At 37.2% G+C, this 20305-nt stretch overlaps 3 protein-coding genes and 1 long non-coding RNA gene across 5 annotated transcripts in view; all 4 read right to left on the bottom strand.

The window, feature by feature from the left end:
* LOC136816477 (ubiquitin carboxyl-terminal hydrolase 9X-like) overlaps positions 1-20305 on the bottom strand; it is a 259670-nt gene that overhangs the window by 210069 nt on the left and 29296 nt on the right. The gene's annotated exons all lie outside the window — the stretch shown is intronic.
* The window catches only part of LOC136812368 (pleckstrin homology domain-containing family H member 1-like), an 84244-nt gene that overhangs the window by 43961 nt on the left and 19978 nt on the right, over positions 1-20305 (bottom strand). The window contains exons 28-31 of the mRNA XM_067068897.1: positions 7655-7755; positions 6740-6869; positions 6067-6162; positions 5565-5729 (exon numbers count right to left, since the gene is read on the bottom strand). Of these exons, the coding sequence (XP_066924998.1) occupies positions 5565-5729; positions 6067-6162; positions 6740-6869; positions 7655-7755 (492 nt within the window). The remainder of the gene's footprint in view (positions 1-5564; positions 5730-6066; positions 6163-6739; positions 6870-7654; positions 7756-20305) is intronic.
* On the bottom strand, positions 8951-10439 carry LOC136810891 (uncharacterized). The gene is made up of 3 exons (XR_010847174.1): positions 10324-10439; positions 9792-10045; positions 8951-9127 (listed from the first exon to the last, which is right to left on the bottom strand). It is a non-coding gene; the product is annotated as an uncharacterized lncRNA (long non-coding RNA).
* Positions 11875-20102, bottom strand: LOC136816576 (putative leucine-rich repeat-containing protein DDB_G0290503). Of its 2 annotated transcripts, none has more exons than XM_067072950.1 (5): positions 19635-20102; positions 15192-18786; positions 14591-14842; positions 14068-14208; positions 11875-13108 (listed from the first exon to the last, which is right to left on the bottom strand). In XM_067072950.1, the coding sequence occupies exons 1-5, from the start codon at positions 20047-20049 to the stop codon at positions 12016-12018; spliced, it is 5496 nt and encodes a 1831-aa protein (XP_066929051.1). In that variant the 5' UTR covers positions 20050-20102; the 3' UTR covers positions 11875-12015. The 2 variants fall into 2 exon arrangements, with proteins under 2 accessions (XP_066929051.1, XP_066929110.1); XM_067073009.1 differs by having other exon boundaries at positions 14591-14839.

Genomic DNA, 20305 nt, shown 5'->3' with positions numbered 1-20305 from the left:
TTTGCATCCGCCAAAAAAAACCACACACATCTGGAAAAATTGAAGAACGGTATTCTGGTTCAAAAAGTACTCGAAAATTCATTCCCACGTCAGTTTTTGAATTTTCCAGGAATTTCTGCCCGTGATGCATTTTTCTCCGATTTTTAAAAATAATAAACCTTGAAACGATGCGAGTTTTGTGACATTTTTGTATACAGCATGGCTGTGTTTTATGAAAATCAATTGTGAAATGGGTCCTGCTCCTTGCAAAGTAGGAATTCCTCCTTTTTCAAGTCAGAACGCTTAGCACTGTCCAGACACCGCTAGTTCTGTGCACGTGAGACACGCAGATACCATGATGCATAGTGATGACACTCGAACTACGCGGGAAAGCATATAGCTCATCGCAGACACAGAACGGGATGAGTGACACCACACACCACAATGTCTGGCATGCCCACACTCTTGTATCAGAGTAGTGGTACCCAATTCCCCTAGCATGGTATGGGTTGACCCGGGCGAAGGGGTGTTCATTTGTCAAGTGAACCGTAGTACTACAGTGGGAATCGAACTCGGACCTCCCCGACGGGAGTTAAGAGCGATGACCACCACACCACTACGTCTACTCAAAAGAAACAGCCAAAGAATTGTAGATTTAGGATCAACCTTCGATGAATGGTCCGATGGTTCGATTCATATAACTATAGAAGAAATTATACAGTTAGACTGTTTAAAGTAGAAAAATAACTATTGTTGATCTTGGTATGGTGTTAGAGCGCATTCCGGTTCCACAATGAACCAGCTCATGATTCCTTTACTAATTCAAAAACAACAATGTTTGTCAATGACGATTTACATGTAACACTATCCTGTCCTGACCTCTCTGGCTCTCCTACCACCAGCTTGAATTACAAGTATTATGTTTTTCTAACTAATAACACAGTTCCAAATTACGTCAATTATTGGATTTTTCCAGAAAAACTGTATAAACCCCGTTGAGGAGGTCCAACCCTTTGTTACTGGAAATGATGTTTCCCTTCGATTTCCAGTAAACTACAGGTTTACACCTCAAATTCTGGATTTTTAAAGGATTAAGAAATTGACTACCAGTTATTTTTGACAGTTTTTTGTAATGACTCTTGAATTCCGCCACATATCAAACCTTACCGCCTTGGAACGGAAAGTATAAAATAGTAATAAAAGTTTGGCACAAAGACTAAAGTTTAAAGATTTTGCCGAGACATTAAGTGTCTTTACACTTGTTTACCTGGTAACAAGCATTGACAGACATGTGAAAACCTATCAAAAGTTGAAGTCAGATTCTAAAGTGCCTTACGTTTACTTTCGATGGAGTTGTTTACGGTGAACAGAACTAAAGTTGGTCATTACATACAATACTTTAGATTTAAAGGTTTGGGCTTTTCCAGAAAAAATTTATCCCCACTGTTGAGGATATTGATTTTTCGAAGTATTGAACCCCCTGGATATCCACTTTTAAAAATATGCTCAACCTCCTGGATATTCTCTCTTATAAAGATGCTTACCCAGGCTTACCCCTGGATATCGTATTTTTTACTTGAAAAGACACTTTACCCCTGGATATCCGCTCCCTTGTATATATTTAACCCCCTGGATATCCACTTTTGAACAAAAATCGTTAACCCCCCTGGATATCCGATATCCTCAACAGGGGGGGGTACGGACTATTTCTGGAAAAGCCCTTTATGACGCATATAAATCGTAAGTGCCTGCTGAAACAAAAATTCTTGTTTTCCAGCTTGGAAGATAAAAGCTGAGAAACCGAATTTTGAACACCTTCCTAAATACTAGAAATGAAATGACAGACCGACAAGAAGATGCTTCAAAAGTTAACAGAATAACCAAATTTCGAATAGTAGAGTGTGACTCATACTTAGTATCAGTCTCACATCGATGGAGTTGTTTACGGTGAACAGAACTAAAAATGGTCATTACATACAATACTTTAGATTTAAAGGTTTGGGCTTTTCCAGAAAAAATTTATCCCCACTGTTGAGGATATTGATTTTTCGAAGTATTGAACCCCCTGGATATCCACTTTTAAAAATATGCTCAACCTCCTGGATATTCTCTCTTATAAAGATGCTTACCCAGGCTTACCCCTGGATATCGTATTTTTTACTTGAAAAGACACTTTACCCCTGGATATCCGCTCCCTTGTATATATTTAACCCCCTGGATATCCACTTTTGAACAAAAATCGTTAACCCCCCTGGATATCCGATATCCTCAACAGGGGGGGTACGGACTATTTCTGGAAAAGCCCTTTATGACGCATATAAATCGTAAGTGCCTACTGAAATAAAAATTCTTGTTTTCCGGCTCGGAAGATAAAAGCTGGGAAACCGAATTTTAAACACCTTCCTAAATACTAGAAATGAAATGACAGACCGACAAGAAGATGCTTCAAAAGTTTTAACAGAATAATCAAATGTCGAATAGTAGAGTGTGACTCATTAGGGTTTCTTAATGAAATCTTTCGATTTGATCGAAAAGTGAGCTTTAAAAAAGTCTCATTTGCATTGCGGAGAGTCGCCTAGGGAGCATTTTTCCGGGGGGGGGGGGGGGCAAATTTCCAATGGGTAAATTCCCTGGGGAGCGATTTTCCGAGGGAAATTTCCAATGGGGGTCAAATTCCGAGGGGGCCGAATTTCTCGGCACGGGGCAAATTTCCTGACACCGTTACGTTATGTGACTGCTTTAGGAATCTAGAAAAGCCAATCTTTTACGAATTTTAAGCTATTACCCTAAATTACCCGCTATCAAATAAAAAAAAAGAAAGTTAGATTCTAGCGACTAAAACTGGGAATGGTAGGTGTCATAAATAGTTTCGTTGAGTGTAGGGAGTTGCAGATGCAGTGTATTATTTTGAACAACGTTTTTATAAAGAAATGAAAGGGTCTAAAATCAAAAAAGAAATGGAAGTCTTTATTTAACCTTCCCCAAGCAAGTGAAAATGAAGCTTTAAGATTTGCGAGATTCGTCCTATAAATAGTCAAACAAGAGTGGACGCGGGTGGACGAAACATTTCCAGGATTTTACGCGGTTTAAGAGAAATGTTAGGACTTCCAACAGTTTTAAATGTTTCAAAGGTTTACAGAGCCAGTTAACATAAGAACAAGAAATCCTATTTATCTTCTTAATATACGAACTGAGCGTTTTCGTAATACTTTTTTTCCATACTGCATATCACAGTGGAATGTCCTGGGCGCGAATATAAGAGATCTACCTTCTGTTAAGACCTTTAAGATTGCAATTTTAAAATTTTTGAGACCCAAACAATCTCGTGTTTTTAATGTTTCTGACAACCAAGGTGTAGTCTTTCTAAATCGACTTCGGGTAGGGTTCAGTCATCTGAACGAGCACAAATTTAGGCATGGTTTTCGTGATACTTTAGACCCTTTTTGTGGTTGTCGAACTAACTCAGTTGAAAATACTCAGCACTTTTTTCTGCACTGCTCTATATATTCCCATGCGAGACAATCTCTATTCGACAAACTACAAGACTTAGGTATTATTTTCCTCCCACTAAACCCTTCTTATTTTTGTCGGTTTTTATTATACGGTGATGAAAGCTTGACTTTAATTTTAAATCAAACTATAATTCTTTCTGTCGTTGAATATATCCATGAATCTGGAAGGTTCAGTGGTGCGTTATTTTAGTCTACTACAACCATAGCTCTCTCCACGTCACACCTTGTTTTACTTTTTCCTTTATTCATAGCCTTACCTCTGGCGATATAACTTAAGTTTCTAGCGGAGGGAGGGACTATATTAATGTTTAGTAGTATTTTGTATTATATGTTCGTAATGTACCCTGTGTTTATGTTTCAATAAAGAAAAAAAAAAAAAAAAAAAAAAATGTTTCAATAAATTTTCAGCTAGTTGATTTTAGTTCGTTCACCCTACTTTTAAGACATAAAATGGGAACTCTCTCCAACAAATCTTAATAAATTTTGTTTACATGGGATCTGCACAGATCCAAGAAAATCTTTCTGAAAAGACCCCGTACTTCCGAGTACATAGCAATTAGACCATTCTGATTCAGAGTACATTCTGATGACAATTCGAAGTCATGAGCATAGGTTGTCTTACGTACTTTGGTCGATAAAATATGAAGGAATCAAGCCTTGTTTTATTTTGGAGCAAAGGTTACGTATTAAACGTGTACTTTGTCCAAGCTTTTTTGGCTAGCGAGATTTGATGCACTTTGCTCTGCAATATGATCGTCCGTCCGATTAAGTTGCGGTATTGTTTCTTACGTTTTCAACAAATCTATTAAACATAAAAACCACATTCTAAGATGTACGCAATTTTATTATTTTTTCTCTTTTATACAATGTATTCTTAGGTTAGGACCCAAGTTCAACCTAAATTTAGTATATGTTAAGCAAAAAATGGTATCTTTGTAAAAGTTGTGAGCCTTGCATTGAAAATGATTGGCGATTTACAGTTAAAAACGAAAAATAACATTCTCAGTTCAGTTACCAAATTCCACGATGGTGGTATCCTTAAAATATTCATAATTTTTGATCAATTTTATCACAATTATTTTTACAGAGCATATTCTCATAAACAAATATGTGAGTGGGTTGGAAATTTGTAACCATTTTGAAAAGAAGCGTGTGGGTGTTGTAAGGATAAGCAAGATTAGATCATGGAAACCACGAAAACCTGAAAATTCTTTTGCATGTACGTAACTGGAATGTAGAAAGTGAGATTTGAATGTTTAAGATGCCCTTAAATAAGAAAACAACTTTTAGCCTATATTTGACAGGATGAGCAAAAGATTTCAAAGTTCATTTATATTGTTAAAAGAGAATTCAAATCTTTTTAGAACGATTGTCGACTTAATCCTGCTTGATGTTTTGACTGGCATGACGGTATAAGATATATAACACTACTGTTAAAGTACTCAAGGTGCATTAGAACTGACAAATGAGGTCACTAATGTTTAAGCATGTAAACAAATTTCTTGAAAAGTGTGAAATGCGAGAGTTTAGTTCCGCATTCCATAGAGTCCTCTTCAAAGTCTACCTCCATGCAGCCGGTAATGTTTGATATTGACGTCAAACTAACTATGCTTTCGTTTGTTTTAGACACTAATGAAAATAGGAAGATTGTTTTGGGAGGGCAATACAAGTACAATCTTCCTAAATCTGAAAAGACATGGGTGGCACGAGTCTAAACCTGTCTGCTATTGGTATTTGAGCTAGACATCTAGACGCCTAAATTGAAAAGTCCGTTTAAGTTAATTGTAGAGACTTTTTAAATGCTTTATTATTAAAACCAAACTTCAAATGCTTAAATACTTATAAAAAGTTTAATCAATATGAAGCACAAAAATTGTCAAATCATCCCTAAATTTTAGGACTGGAATGGAAATCTCTATAGTCGAAAAAAAGTTGCACAAAAACTGTGTCTTAAAATGCTAACCAAAGCTGCGAAAATGTGCCTTGTTAATATAGACAGACATTGCCATTCCAGTCTTTATCTTAGATAGTTCAGTAAAAAGTTATGACAAAATAAGGAAGATGGAGACTTACTCTTCCAGGCGGCATAGCAAAAAGATGTCTGTTGGTAACATCAGTGGTCTCCCCTGGCGAGGCAGCATCTCCTGGAGAAAGTACATCTTGAACGACCATCATAAAATCTTCTTTAAATCCACCAAATGTCACCACGTTTGACCATTCGTAACTTTTACGAGGTTCCTGCAAGTTTTATAAAAGAAATATTGTCAGTAAAATGCGCGAGCCTTCGTCAAAATCTAAATCATGATAAAAAAAAGTTACCGGGCAATGTGAAGTTGAAATATTAAGGAACAAGGGTGAGTTACGAGAAAGGGGACTTTTTGCTAAGAAGCTAGCTATAGGATAAGGATCAGCATAGATGTTGATACATTTCATAATGTGTTTGTTGAACAATCACCATGTAAAATATATTACTAAATGTTTCATGCTACTGTGCAATCATCAGTGATTTTTGAAATATAACTTTATTGTTGATACATTTCAAAATATTGCTAGCAAAAGAATAATTTTTGTATACCAAATCTTTTGAAAGTACTTGAAGACGTTCTTCGTCAATCGCTATCCATATTGTTGTGGGTGGTTCCTTTGAGTCCGCATTTCCCACCAACTTCTCCTAAAGAAGAAAAAAATAGCGCTCAAATAGTTGTTAAATTGTACCCAAGTTGTCTCAGTTGATTTTTATCTGCGTTTGCTTCCTCGTAATAATAACGCCAAACTCTGACGCGTAACTTCAAACCCCTTAATTATCAATGAATCAAAGATCCTCTAAACTACGAGGCTGCTTGCATCAACTAACGGATTCGTGCTCCTTATAGGTATACTATACTACCTGGGGTTTTGTAGGGGTCTGCGATTCAGACTTAGACTACCGTATATTAGGTCCTTTGAAATAAATAAATGAACATTTCTGAGGCCTGGTTTTTGGGCAAAAAGACCAGTCCCTAATCATGAAAAAGCCTCAGGTCTGCTGATTCTGCAATCGTTATATATTGTTAGGCGTGTCCCCGCGTTACTGACTGACCTATGATCCCTACTCGGGTCATAGAAGTGGGGAGGCTGGAGGCTAAAAATGAGATAAAATTCGCTAGGAATTTGAGAAAAAAATCTATTTTGCTCAAATGTGGAGAGGCTGAAGTCTCCCTAATCTCCCCGCTTCGACCGGCACTTCTACTAAAGAATGCCATCATTACCTGAGCCTTGAAAAGTTTGGATCCATAAAGTGGGATAGCTTGAGCAAGGTGTAAATAACCATGGACACACTCTTTGATTGATTTCCCTTTCAAAGCTGACCAATCATCCGCTACTGATTTGAAGACTTTCCTGAAAGAGAACAATATAATGATGTCATCATTCGACAAAATTTCAAAGTACTTTAAGTTCTCTTATTCAAATTGCCTGTACTAGACGATCTCGGCTTTTCGCGGCGTTCGAAACCGTGATAAAAGAAATCGCGTGTTAGGATCGGGATAGGCTAATATTCAAAAGTATTGTGTAAACCTTCATTGTTGAGCTCTTTTCGCCAGCAAAAACACTATTAATGCTTAAGGGAGTTAATCTAGTTAAAGAATTTGTACATTATGGAAGCAATTTCAATTGCATTTAAAAGTAGTAGGTAATAAATGATGATACTTAAACACCCTTATCGACCCTTTTTACGCCGGCCCTTATTGGCGTTATTTTTGGGCTCGTGGCGTAATAAGGGCCGGTGTTAAAAGGGCCGGCGTAAAAAGGGCCAAAATTTTGCAATTTTTACCTAAAAGCGGCGTTAATTTTTGACCATTTTTTCTCAATTTAAAGGATTTTAGGCATGATTAAAGGATGAAAACTATCCATTTTATTCGAAAATCAATGATTTTCAATGGAATTTTCAACAGTTTAATACTGAAAGATGACATTTTAATGTAAATTTTAGTTAACACTTACTGTTTTGAAGCCTGAATAGCGATTTTTACAAGTTTTGGCGTTATTTACGGCCCTAATTGGCGTAAGCCCAAAATTAGGCTGTGGTGGAATAAGGGCCGGCGTAAAAGGGACCGGCGTTAAAGTAGGGCCGGCGTAAAAAGGGCAGATAAGGGTAAGTAGATAACTTTTTAAGAAACGGCTACCTGCGGATACTAGCTTGTTCCAGCTTGAGGTAAGCGGGGTAAATCTTCTGCATGATATCTTCAAGTAATTTGAAGTGCTCTACATAATCACCGAATGCGATCTAGAGAAATAGAAAAAATGATCTACTAGTTGATAAGCCTCGACATTTCCTAACAGAACAGTTTTAGTGGCGGTCATCAAACCTTAGGATACAACCTAGAAACCTAGTGATGATTTCTAGATTTCTTTTACATAAATGGAAAAGGATTATATATATATCAAACATTTTGATTTGCATAACATCAATTAGTCTTCTATTTCAATCCAAATTTTTGCTGACTTTGCTGAAATGTTGCTACTGAATAGAGAAGCCAACAAATACAACTTAGAAAGAGTCTAAAAGTCCATTCCATCTGGATTTTGCTATTCTGTGATTAGGCGAGAACAATTTGATTAGTTTTTTACGGGCCCGACCGACACTGATATTCCAAAATCGAAATAAAAATAAAATTGATTTTGGTAGTATATGCCAAATTTTCAAAATTTTGGTAGCTTTTCCCAGGTTTTGAGAATCTTATGTTCAATTTATCCCTGAATTCAACCTTTTTGTCTCTTTTAATTTTCTATTTCGCACTTTTGTCAAGAGGAAGTAGTTTTTGCTGCTTTTTTAGGAGATTTTATATAGGTTAAACTCTATTTTTATTTTCATTTTTTCGCCGACCGACCCTCTTTTTTGGATAGCTTGGCCCGTAAAACAACAAATTAAATTGGCATCGCCTTATTGGATTTGTTAGGAAATTATGTACCGAATTTCACCGAATATTTCTGCGGGTAAATATCTAATGGGACTAAGTGGGACTAAGTACATACAAGTGTAGGTGCAAATCTAAAATAAACTGCACCAGGTCCGAATCATTAGAGTACTAAAGGAAATTTCTCAGATATTAAAAAGCTCGTCTAAGGCTGAAAAATCAGAGCTTTTGAACATTGTGGAGTCAAGCAAACTCAATTTCAGATTCTAGCTCAACTAACAAAACCCCAGCAGTGCTTTTCTCGAAATTCGTTATAAATTCAAACTTGCATAATTGAACGTAAAACATGAGGAAACTTCTCTATGTTAAAATACCGTATTACTTCGAATAAACGCACCCCTTCTTTTAAACGCCCCTCCTAAAATCCCAAAGATTTAATAAACGCCCGGGGTGTTTATTCAAAGTAATACGGTGCGACCCTCTAAAATCTGAAATCTACATCAAATTTATAAGCCAAGGTTGCAAAAGGCTCCGAAAACATCCAAGAATAATGGCAACTCATAATAAGTTTTTTAGAATCTTTTCTTTGAAACAAATGTCTTCTTTCTATTTTCTTCTTTTCCGTTTTTCATGGCAATTTCGTGCAAAGTCAACATCGTTACATCCAGCATCTTTACAACAGCAGTAATGATTCTCGACACCATATCTTTTGAACGTTTTGTTGCAATTACCCAACGATCCCTGGAGAGAAAGGTAGAGAAGCAATGAAGGACCGGAAATGCTGGGAGGCAAACTTAGTTAGATCGCTTCGCTACAAAAAACAAAACAATTGTGAATTATTTTTTTGAAATTTGGTACACATATCAGGTATGAGGTAGTAAGTAGTAGACTTTCAACGGTTAACAATTTGCCAGAATACCGTGCATAATATATGATAATTTTTAAAAATTAAGTTAATTTTATCAGGTATTCCCCCTTCCCCCTTACTACTTGGCTGACCTGGTATTCCGGCCGAACAATTGCAGAGACTGACCATCAGCATTGTAGTAAGGAGGAAGGGGGAGCTTTTCAGTAGTAATGATTCCAAAATTATCAATATTATGCACGGTATTCTCGAATTGAAGTACTAGTTGAAAAATGGCAAGCAGAACAAGAATGGACTTTAGTGATGATGCTGACGGCAGCAATTATGCAAAGAACTTTTCTAATAAACATAAAAAACTGACTGAAAGAAATATCAAAACTCATCGTCATCGCTGACGAAATCGAGAGAAAGAAAGTGTTCAAAATCACGAAAATTCTAAAAAGAAAACGAATTTCGAAAGAAAAAAGGAAGTCTACAGATGAAATGATCTGATAATTTGACAATAACAATAACAATAGTCTAGATCACATGATGATGTACCTTAAGAATACAGCCATAGGTATAAGCTTCTTTGTCGAATCCAGGGAGATTGTAGTCTGTAAACATCACATAGCACAAGTCTTCGAAATTCGGTCCGGAACATTCCGTATCTGGCAAGTTCGGTGGAGTCACCCCTTTACCGAGTTTTGGGTATCCGGCTTTACAACGGACTGCCTGGACATCGGATATGTAGATGATGCATACTAGGGCAGCTAATATCAACTTCATTTCAGATATGGTTTAATGCAACGGATCTAAAATAGAGTGATTTAAGTTTATTTCATTACTTAATTCCTTGATTGCAAATAGTAAAGACCGAAAGACTGGATACAGTCTTTAACTATCGATTAGATATGTTTTTGCCCGATGAAAATGTATTGCAGGGTTCAAATTCCAAAAAACATCAATCAAGCTTTTGACAAATTTATTTGCTCTAATACAAAATAGTAACTACGTAAGAAATCCTTTCGCCGAAAGTTTGAAGACTTAAAATTCAAAGAGAAAAAGTAGGGGGATAAAATCAAAACCTTACCTTCAAAAACTTCGGCTGCTGAAAGTTCCTCAAAGGTTCAAACCTGCACTCAACCAAATTTCTGAACGATACTATGATATTACAATTTCAAGTAAAAGTATATGTAGCCGTGAAGAGTTATTACACCAGCTGCATAAAACATTCTACAAGTCATTGCTTCAACACCCAGGGAATTGCTAGAAAACATCCATTTGACGTTCATTGAATATGACCAATCAGAATCTCATGATGTTGAAACAGGTTGATAAAATTAGATATGAATTTCTTTAAACTAACATGATAAAATTATTAATATTGATTTCAATTTTTATTCTTTCTTTTTATACATCTTTTTAGAAGGAATTGCGCAAACCTACTACACTAATTGAAAATGTCTCTAAAATAAATCGAGATTTCTATGCTTTTGGCGACCGACTGTGAAACCCGATCGTTGAAAATGCTAATAACGCCTTTTTAAACACAGCGAAACAAATCAAAGAGCAAATATTTTGCGACTAATAACGTCTATAAAGAGACTACGAGGTCAATAGATTTTCTCGGCTACTAAAATGCTCTTTTGTTCCCCGCGGCAAATATCGCAAACTGTAACTGGGCTTAAGAAACTTCGTTTTAAAATTAGTTCCAAAAATAAAAATCTCAGTCAATTGAGGCTTATTAGTATTTTTTGATACCGCTTTCGGCCCTTTTTACAACGGTCCTTTTAATTTGACCGGCTCATCGAAGAGAAGAGGGTCAAAGTGAAAATGGCAAACACTTTATACTTTTTACACGAAAGCAGCGTTAATTTTCGATAGTCTTTATCAAAACATCAAGAAAATAAGTCGCATTTATTAAAATATTTAACAGCTTTACGAACCATTAAAATCATTAAATTGAACATTTCATTAATTATTGAACATTTCAGTCACTGCCTACCATTGTTCCCAGCTTTGACTTTATTAATGAACCCTTAATTGCGCAATCTTGAAATTAGTGAAAAGGCATCACTGATAAATAGTCAAGGGGGGGGGGCACTCGATTTCGAAACGACGGTCGGTGCCTCGCAAAATTTCCTTTTCAAAATCGTACCCTTACATTGCAGTTCAAAATGGCTGAAAAGGTACCCTTTCAGTGCATTTTCTCTTGATTTACCCAACCCTTATAGTGCACTATATTTCTCAGCTGTAAACCTGCGTGAAAGAAGAAGCTTGGGAAATTTTCTGTTTCAAAGAAAAACTGAGAAAAGTATTCTTGTCAGTTGTAATTATAGAAACTTTTTCAAATAAACGAGAAGTAAAAACCTTTCTTTTTAACAATTATTTTGGATTTGTTTTAAAATTCGACCCTTGCAGTGCAATCTCACAGAAACACACCCTTACAGTGTATTTTGAGATATTGAAAAACCCCACCCTTAAGCGCGGCACATGACGTAGGCCAGATCATATGAGTGCCCCCCCCCCCCGGGTAAATAGTGATCTATTGCCATGTGGCAAAGTTGGGTAAAGGAAGCAAAAAAGGAGACAAAATAATTGATTTTATATACAGACGAAAATAAAATTTTAAAAACCAGCATGAGAGAAAAAATATTTACAAAATTTATGGGAAAAAATCGGCGAAGAAAAAACGAAAAAGCTATTCTAAAAAATATAAAAAATCCTATTAACAAAATATACTACTAAAATTTATAATTTAAAATATTTTTTATCGTTGACTTCACATAAAGAAATCAAGAATGTCATCGATATCTTGGTTTGCAAGATCATCTGCATCCGCACCAGTACTTTCACTTTCATTTTCTTGGGGTTGAAGTGAGAAAACATCAGGGGTAGCTTGTTGTTGTGTGACCATGGACGTTTGGGAGCCTGGTAATTGTGGTAAATCACCAAGAATACTCGATTTTTGTGAGCGGACTGGGGACAAGTCTTGGTCGGATGATTGGTTGTTCATTGGAATGTCTTGGTTAGACGATTGACCAAGAGTGACATTCTGGTTTTCTATCAGAGCTGGAGATGCAGGCTCTTGGTTGATGCTTGTGATCGATGTCTTGGATGCTTGCGTGGACATCTCAAGTAAAGATTTAGAATCATCAATGCTTGTATGGCTGTGTGAACGCTCTCCTAAGCTGGATGAACTAACATTACCAAGATTATCATTTGAAGCTCTCTTAGCCAATACTGTTGGTCCTCGCAATGGAGGTAAATCACCTAATAGTGATTTGCTGGAGGAAGTAAGTCGCAATGGTGGCAACTCCTTCTTGGAAGATTTCTTGGTCTTCTTTTTCTTTTTCTTGTCTTTCTTCTTTGATGATTTATCATTAGAATCAGAGCTGGTGTTCGAGCTGGATGAGCTGAAATAGAGATCCTCAGAGGAAGAACCAGATACAGAATTGTCTGTTAAAGAGATATCAGATTCACTGGAACAAACGTCTTTGAGTAAATATTCAGAGCATGAATTCTTTGATGATCCAGAGTTAACTGGTTCGGTTGATCTCATACCTGGTGTGCTCTTCTTGGAAGAAGCAGAGTTGTTAACCAAACTGACAGGTTTGTCCAATTGTTCAGAACCTGATTTGTGGGAGACGTCAGATTCACTCGGAGAAGCGACCGATTCATCACACATTTCACCGAGTTCTTCATCAAGTGATTGTTCAACTCCACTCATGAAATTTTCACCCCAACGTCTTTTCGGAATGGCAACATCTTCTTCCGCATCAGTCACATGGTTATCAAGAGGTTTGGATCTAACATCACCTGAATTGTTTTCGATGACATCATCACATGAAGTTTGGAAGGCTGTTGTCTCTTTTCTAAAATAAAAAAGAAAGAAATATATTAAATCAATGATCAATTCCAGCATGGAAAATTCCAAATGGAATAGATAAACAGATGGGTTCGCAGAAACGAAGGTGACAGCTGGAGATGACTAGGTTATCAGTGAAAATCGTAAGGCATAACAGCGTATAAGATATACCATGTTTATACAACACGTTTTCAACAACAAGGATGTCGTTCTAGCCAAATTTTCAGTTAAAATATTATCTGTCGACTAGACCTTGATTTTTTGGGATGTCAAAGGTATGAAAATGACCTGATTTAAATCTAGTCTAACATTGGAAGTTCCCATAGGCAATAAATATAAGTGTAGTTAATGAAGGCAGTGATTTTCCTGACATTGAAAGGACCAGACCCCGGGGGGGGGGCACTCGATTTTGAAAACGACCGTACGTTCGGCCAAAAATCAGGTCTCTAAAATCTGACCCTTACAGTGCAGGAAAAATTTGGCTGAAAATCGACCCTTATAGTGCAATTTTTCGAATTTTTTTGAAATTGAAATTTTTTGAAATTTCTCAAATTTTACCTCAAAATTTGGTATTTTCTCAAATTTTACACGCTTACAGTGCACTTTTTCCCACTTGCTCACAAATCAACCCTTACAGTGCACTTTCCAAAGTCCAAAAAACCCACCCTTAAGGGCCGCACGTCCGGTAGGTCACTTACCTGGAGTGCCCCCCCCCCCGGGATCAGACGAGATCCACTGTAGCCTGGAGACGACACCATCGGTGAAAAATGTGAGATAACATACTGCATCAGAAATACAGTCTGGTATTCCACAATTTCACAGATAGTGCTGCTTTTTTTTATTATGACCCATTGTACCAATAAAATAACAAGGTTTCGAAACGGCTGGAAGAAAATTTGATGAAGGCCGAAACAATTTTACTTAAGTAAAAGTCCTTGTTATAAACCATCAAATAAGACAACAAACCTTAATAATGGGGTTCCAAAACTCTCATCATCAGACATGGCAAGATCATCTGCATCATCAATGTCATCAATGGGCAAAGATAATTCATCGTCAATCTCTTCTGTAGACAACTTTTCATCCTCATTGTCGTCTTCAACTTTGCTGCAATGGAAATTAGGATATTTAGTTTACAATAAAATGAATACTCGATGGGCATTTGTTCGACTAGAAAACCGAAGTTTTATTTGAATGGTGAGTTGCGAGCAACGAGTTAATTTTGATTAACAGTGAGCTTTTGAGGAAACCCATCTTAGTAAAGCAAATCCCTCTGCATTTTGGCTGAAAATTTAGAAGCCTTAAAAAGTTTATTCTAAGTAAGAAATTACCACTTAGATTGCTTTTGGGTATCCAACTTCGATACTTTGGTTAGAAGCCTTAAAAAGTTTATTCTAAGTAAGAAATTACCACTTAGATTGCTTTTGGGTATCCAACTTCGATACTTTGGTTAGAAGCCTTAAAAAGTTTATTCTGAGTAAGAAATTACCTCTTAGATTGCTTTTGGGTATCCAACTTCGATACTTTGGTTAGTCTTGGCATCGCTTTGACATCATCGTCATTTTGTGCGAGAGATTCTTCACTTTCAATGGATTGCGAAGAAGAGGAAGAGGAACATGAAGAGGAAGATGCAGAAGGAGTTGGAATGTCTTCTTCGAACGAACATGAATATTCTTCGTCCGCGTGGTCGTTCTCCACCACTTCGTTGTCCACCAATCCTTCTTCTTGTTGCTGTGCACTACTGAGAAAAAAAGTATCAAATTTTTGTCGATTAAAAATTGACATGAACTGATTTAGATAGCTTATAAAAAATGTCATTGACTGAAAAAAATATACATCATCAAGCGATTTTTCGCCACCTTTTGGGGGAAATCAAGGAACAAACAATCTATTGGTAAGAAACCTTAAAGACTATTTATATGTGTGTCGATCCCGACATTATTTTCAATGCAAGTTTACAACTCAAAAAGGTGTCAAAAGGTCAATATATCATTTTGACTAGTGAACCAACATAATTCATATTCCTTTTTGCCTTAAACCGTTGATTCATTATATAAGTCAAAAAAGAGAATTTGCTGTATTGAATTTACCTGTTAGAAACTGTTTGATCTGCTGGTGACTCCGAACCATCTGATAATGGTCTTGTTTGTTCAGAAGTTTCCAAATGATTCTCTGGTTGTGGACCATGAGACTCGGATATAAAGTCCTTAATGTTGCGAGGTTTCAAAGGCTCAATAGGTTCTTTGACGGCCTCATCTTTGGAGGTAGCAGTCATTACTGGTTCGACTTCTTCAACTTTGTTTCGTGGTGCTCCAGACTTGATTTTTGCAACAAGCTGTTCAGACTTGACCAAACCTCCAACCATATCAAAGATAAAGTTCTCCACAATATCTTCAACAAAACCAACAGTTGCCAAAGACTTTGGAGATGATAGAGATTCCGTTTTCGAAGAGCAATTAGTGGAAGTGGCCTTCAATACTTCCATTTCTATTTGCATCTTCATCATCATTTCCTCCAGATTATCTGCCCTTCGCTTCTCGTCATCCGCCCTTCTTTTTTCATCGACCGCCTTTGCTTTCTCCTCATCCGCCCTTAACTTTTCATCCTTAAGCTCGTTTTGAACCCGTTCCACACAAAGCCTGCTTTCTTCACTGTGATCTCTCAATTTAGTGAGAGTATCTTCCAGTTGGGAGGTCTTCAGCTTTTCATCCTCCAGCTGTGCAGCGATATCTTTACCACTACCAGACAAATGTTCAGCCTCCTCCTGTAATTCGTTAACAATTTCCTCAAGTTCGGAAGATCTCATTTTCTCTTCTTTTAATTTTTGTTCGGCCAGCTCTTTGGCCATTTTATGAGCGTCAGTTGATCTTACAAGATTAGTGATTTTAGCTTTAAGCTCAGATCGCTGGTCCAAGAAGCGTGTGATCTCGTTGTCCTGCTTGCGTAGTTTCGCATTCTTTATCTCGATCTCCTTCTTTTTCTTTTCAAGTTGAGAGTCAGAATCTTTCACCAGCGTTTCACCATGTGCAACCTTTTCTTGTAAATACTTAACTTCATCACGGCTTGAGGCTAGCTCTTCCTCAGAGGTTGTTAATTTATGCGTAATGGTATCTGTGTTAAAAACAGCATCTTTGTGCTGCTGTCTAAGCTTTGATAATTCTTCTTCCAAATCGAAAACCTTTTGTTTCGAAGCACCCCCATTTGTCTCTAATTTAATTTCCAACTGATGAATCTTAGCTGTAAGCGATTGAATTTCATCTACGTTCGTTCTCTCTAAAGTCTTCTTTTCAGAAAGTTCGGCGCTCAAAGTTTTTACCTCGGATGTTAATTTTGCATTATCGATTGTTAATTTTTGGTTACTCGATATTTCATCGTCGACTCGATTACCTTCTTTCTCTAGAGTACCAATCTTTGCGGAAAGTTCTTCGATCTTCACTTGGTGCTCATCATCTCTAATACTCTGTTGTTTTTTCAACTCGGCAAGTTGATTCCGAAAATTACACACACTGTCTTCCGCCATTGCAAGCTGTTCTTGGCGATTCAGGAATTTCTTTTCAGCCAAATCCTTTTGACGCCTCATGTCGTTGGCTTTTGCTGTTTCGCCCTCTAACTGATTCTTAAGCTCAACGATTTCTTTACGCAGAGATGTCTGCTTACTCTCTGACGATTTCAAATTCACAACGTGCGCCTCTGACTCCTCTTCTTTTACTCTCAAAATGGTCTCAATCTGAACACGTTTTTCCTCGAATTCACTTTTCAGGTTTTCGACCATCTTGGAATGTTCTTTCTCCAGAAGTTCACGTTCGTTGGTCAACTGTGTAGCTCTGGCGTTTGCCACATCTAAGGCCCGTTGGCCTGACAACAGATCCTGGCGGAGATCAGTAATGAGATAATCTAAGTCAACTTTCGTTGATTGGGAATCATTCAGTTTGTCGGACACCTCTGAAATAGCACCCTCTAGAGTTTTTATCTTCTCAACATCAACTTTGGGTTGAGCTTTAGTTGCCGCAAGTTCTGTTTCGAGGTTGATGATGGTTTTATTGAGAGTCTCATATTGCTCATGGTGACGGGAAGACTCTTCATCGTACTTCGTCTGTAGTTCTTGCGACTGTTGTGTAAGATGTTCTAATTCAGATGATTTGGAACTAACCTCACCTTTCAAAAATGAGATCTCGCTTTGTAATTGGGTAGATTTCTCATCTAGCTCAGTTTGGAGCTGTTTTGACTTTTCAGTTTCCTCTGCTGAAAGTTTCCTCATATCTTGACGCATTCTGTCCAAGGCGAGCTCAGAAGATTGTTTTTCTTCCTCTAAAGATCTTTCAAAGGAAATTCTCAAATCTTCCTTTTCCACAGCACATTTTGAGTGTTTGTCTTCAATAGCAGCTAATTTTGCTTTGAGTTCATCACGTTCTGAAACCAATAACGAAATTCGCTCTTCATCTTTGATTTTCTGTGTTTCAAGCTCTTCGACATGAACTTTCAGTTGTTCGATCTTGGCAGCTTGATCATCATTGGCGACTTCATAATCTTTGAGTCTGCAAAGCAAATCATGGTTTTCTCTAGCTAAGGAATCATGGGAAATTTGGAGATCTTTCATCTGTGTTTCCCATTCAGCGCATTTCTCAAATGATTCTTGTTTAGCCTCTTCCAGAAGCTGGTTAAAGATAGTATTTTCGTTTTGCAAGAAACCAATTTGCTCATTGAGAGTAGTCGTTCCTTTATACGCATTTTCAAGTTCCATGTCTTGCTGTTCGATTATCTTTAAATGGTTTTCTAGCTCCGCATCAGTAGCCGTCAGCTGCTCTGAGAGAAGACGGATTTTCTCGTCCATCTCTTCTCTGATTTGGGATGTTGGTCTGTGCTCAAGCTCCTCGATAAGTTTAGTTTGTTCTGCCATTTTGGTTTCGTTTTGACGAAACTTAGCCTCCATCGCATTCTTGTCTTCAGTTAATTTACCGATAGTAATTTTTGAAGAGTCGAGAGAGTGTATGGCTTGAGCCAAGTCGTTGACGACTAGCTTGTTCTTGTTGTTTAAATCTTCAAGCAGGAGTGAAGATTGAGTGAACTTTTGATGCAAATCGGAAGCCTCTTGAGATATCTTTTCTGCATTTTCTTTATATCTGTCCTTGAGCTGGTGAACCAAATCTGCTTCACGCTCTTTCTCATCAAGAAGAGCTTTCATGTTGGTTACGGTGGCACTTGCTTCCTCCAGTTTTTTAGTTTTAATATGAAGATCAGCCTTAAGGTTCGCGACATCTTGCGACTTAGCCGCTACATCATTTTTCAACGTACAGAAATCATCAGATGATTGACCGAGACCATCGAATTTGTTAAGAGTGGCGGTCTTTAATTCGGACAACTCCGTTTTTAGAGCTCTGATATCGGAAATTTTAACCATTTCCTTTTCCAAAGCAGATAATCTTTGTTCAGTAGCATCACATGACACAACCTCGAATGAACTAACACCACCGGAATGTTTTCTGGCTTTCGACGATTTTACTCGACGTTTGGAAGCCACTTGTCCAAAAGATGCTTCGGAAACATCAGACAGAGAGGACTCTGAACTAACCGATTTCACATGTTCTTCATGAGTACATTTGGATGGCATGGTGGGTTGGGGTTGGCCATATGCTCCCAAAGCAACGACCATCTTTTCGCACTCATCCTCCAGGCAACGTTTGAACTCTACGGAAAAGATAAAAGCCATTAAGCATTTTCTAGTGATTCTTGATAAATATATTTTCTGGGGGCTGAAGAGCCTATCCCCTACTAAAGGTCTAAATGAAAATATTTATTTCATGACAAATACTATAAACCCATGACAATCAGTCGCTAACAAATCATCTATTCCCTAAGCCACCGAATTTAAGATTTATATTCCATATTCTACGCCTAAGGACACTCTAAAAAGCAGTAATCTTGAGTACCAGACAAGTACTTCCAAGATTGTTTTCTAGATTTGTTAGATAGTCCTTCTTTTATTCTATTTCTATTCGGTTGAAGCTTTGAGGCCTGTTTTTGCAACTATAGACACTGTCAATGAGTGCCCAATCAGCACTGACTGGACTGACTATTCACTTCCCCTTATATGGTATGGGTAAACCCGGGCGAAGGGGATCGAACTATAGTCGCCTTTACAGCAACAAAGGTTGATTACTACTATACCACGGCGCCTCATCTCCATGCGCCTCTTCTACAATTCAGTACATAGTAACTCTATGTTTCAATGGTGTCTATTTAATTACTTGATGAAAATTGGGATCATGTTCATGCACTTCTGATTAAAGATTTCAATTCTAATAATATTTTACTTATTACTTACGAGGTTAGCCTAATTTATCTCGAACATTTCATTAGAAATAGAACTGGAGCTAGAAGGTATTGCCCGTTGTGTACAACTTCCATTTTCAATATACAGTTGACATTAACGAACTGGGAACGTTATTAGTTCGAATAAGCAAGCGAGAGTATTATACTTATGATTACAATTGATATAAATAAAAAAATACTCCAAGGAAAAAGAAAAGTCTTACTATTGAAGAGTTCGTTAGGGTTAGCTTGAGCAGTTGGAACACAATGTGTTGAATTATGGAGATAATCAGTGTATGTTTTGATTTCCTGGTTATTTTCAACAATCTTCCTCTTCAAAGAAGACAACTCTTTTTGCAAGAGGCCAATTGTGTTTTCTTTGCCGATGTTTTTCTTATAAAGGACTTTCAGCTCGCCTTTGATCGCCGCAACTTGATCAGTAAGATGTTTTTTGGATTTCTCCAACTGATTGATCTTTTCGACGATAAATTTGCGATGTGGGTCAACTTCGCGATGATGTAGTTGGTTGTGTTTTTCGAAATCCGCCAACGACAAAAAAATCGCATTGCCAGGACACACAGTACAAGTGTGTAGATCCGAGATGTTGACACGTGATAGATTTTTTGAATTAACTAACATTTTGATATGATTTGCATAAGACAATTACCAAATACGTCCGCCAAATAACAATTTTCAAAAGAAATAAATCTTGATAAATTTCTTAAGAAAGAATTGACGTTAATATGCAAAAAATTTATTTGACGTCACATTCTTTTTTCATTTGACGTTAATTTGTTAAACGCGCATGCGCAAAATATATGTGCGCATAAACGTAATATTTTATTAAAAAGGGCAAATAGAAGAAATAACCAGCTTCGCGCATTCATACAGTCAG

Source organism: Clytia hemisphaerica, unplaced genomic scaffold (assembly GCF_902728285.1).
Source record: "Clytia hemisphaerica strain Z4C2 unplaced genomic scaffold, Clytia hemisphaerica genome assembly, whole genome shotgun sequence".
NCBI classification, from domain to species: Eukaryota; Metazoa; Cnidaria; class Hydrozoa; order Leptothecata; family Clytiidae; genus Clytia; species Clytia hemisphaerica.
The sequence above is the reverse complement of the archived record's forward strand: the minus strand, read 5'-3'. Positions and strand labels throughout refer to the sequence as shown.

Coding starts and splice junctions, on each gene's coding strand:
- LOC136816576 (XM_067072950.1), bottom strand. CDS start 20,049: ATGTTAGTTAATTCAAAAAATCTATCACGTGTCAACATCTCGGATCTA. Junction 14,843..15,191: donor GATCAAACAGTTTCTAACAG/GTAAATTCAATA, acceptor TTTTTTTCTCAG/TAGTGCACAGCAACAAGAAG. Junction 14,209..14,590: donor ACCCAAAAGCAATCTAAGAG/GTAATTTCTTAC, acceptor TTTCCATTGCAG/CAAAGTTGAAGACGACAATG.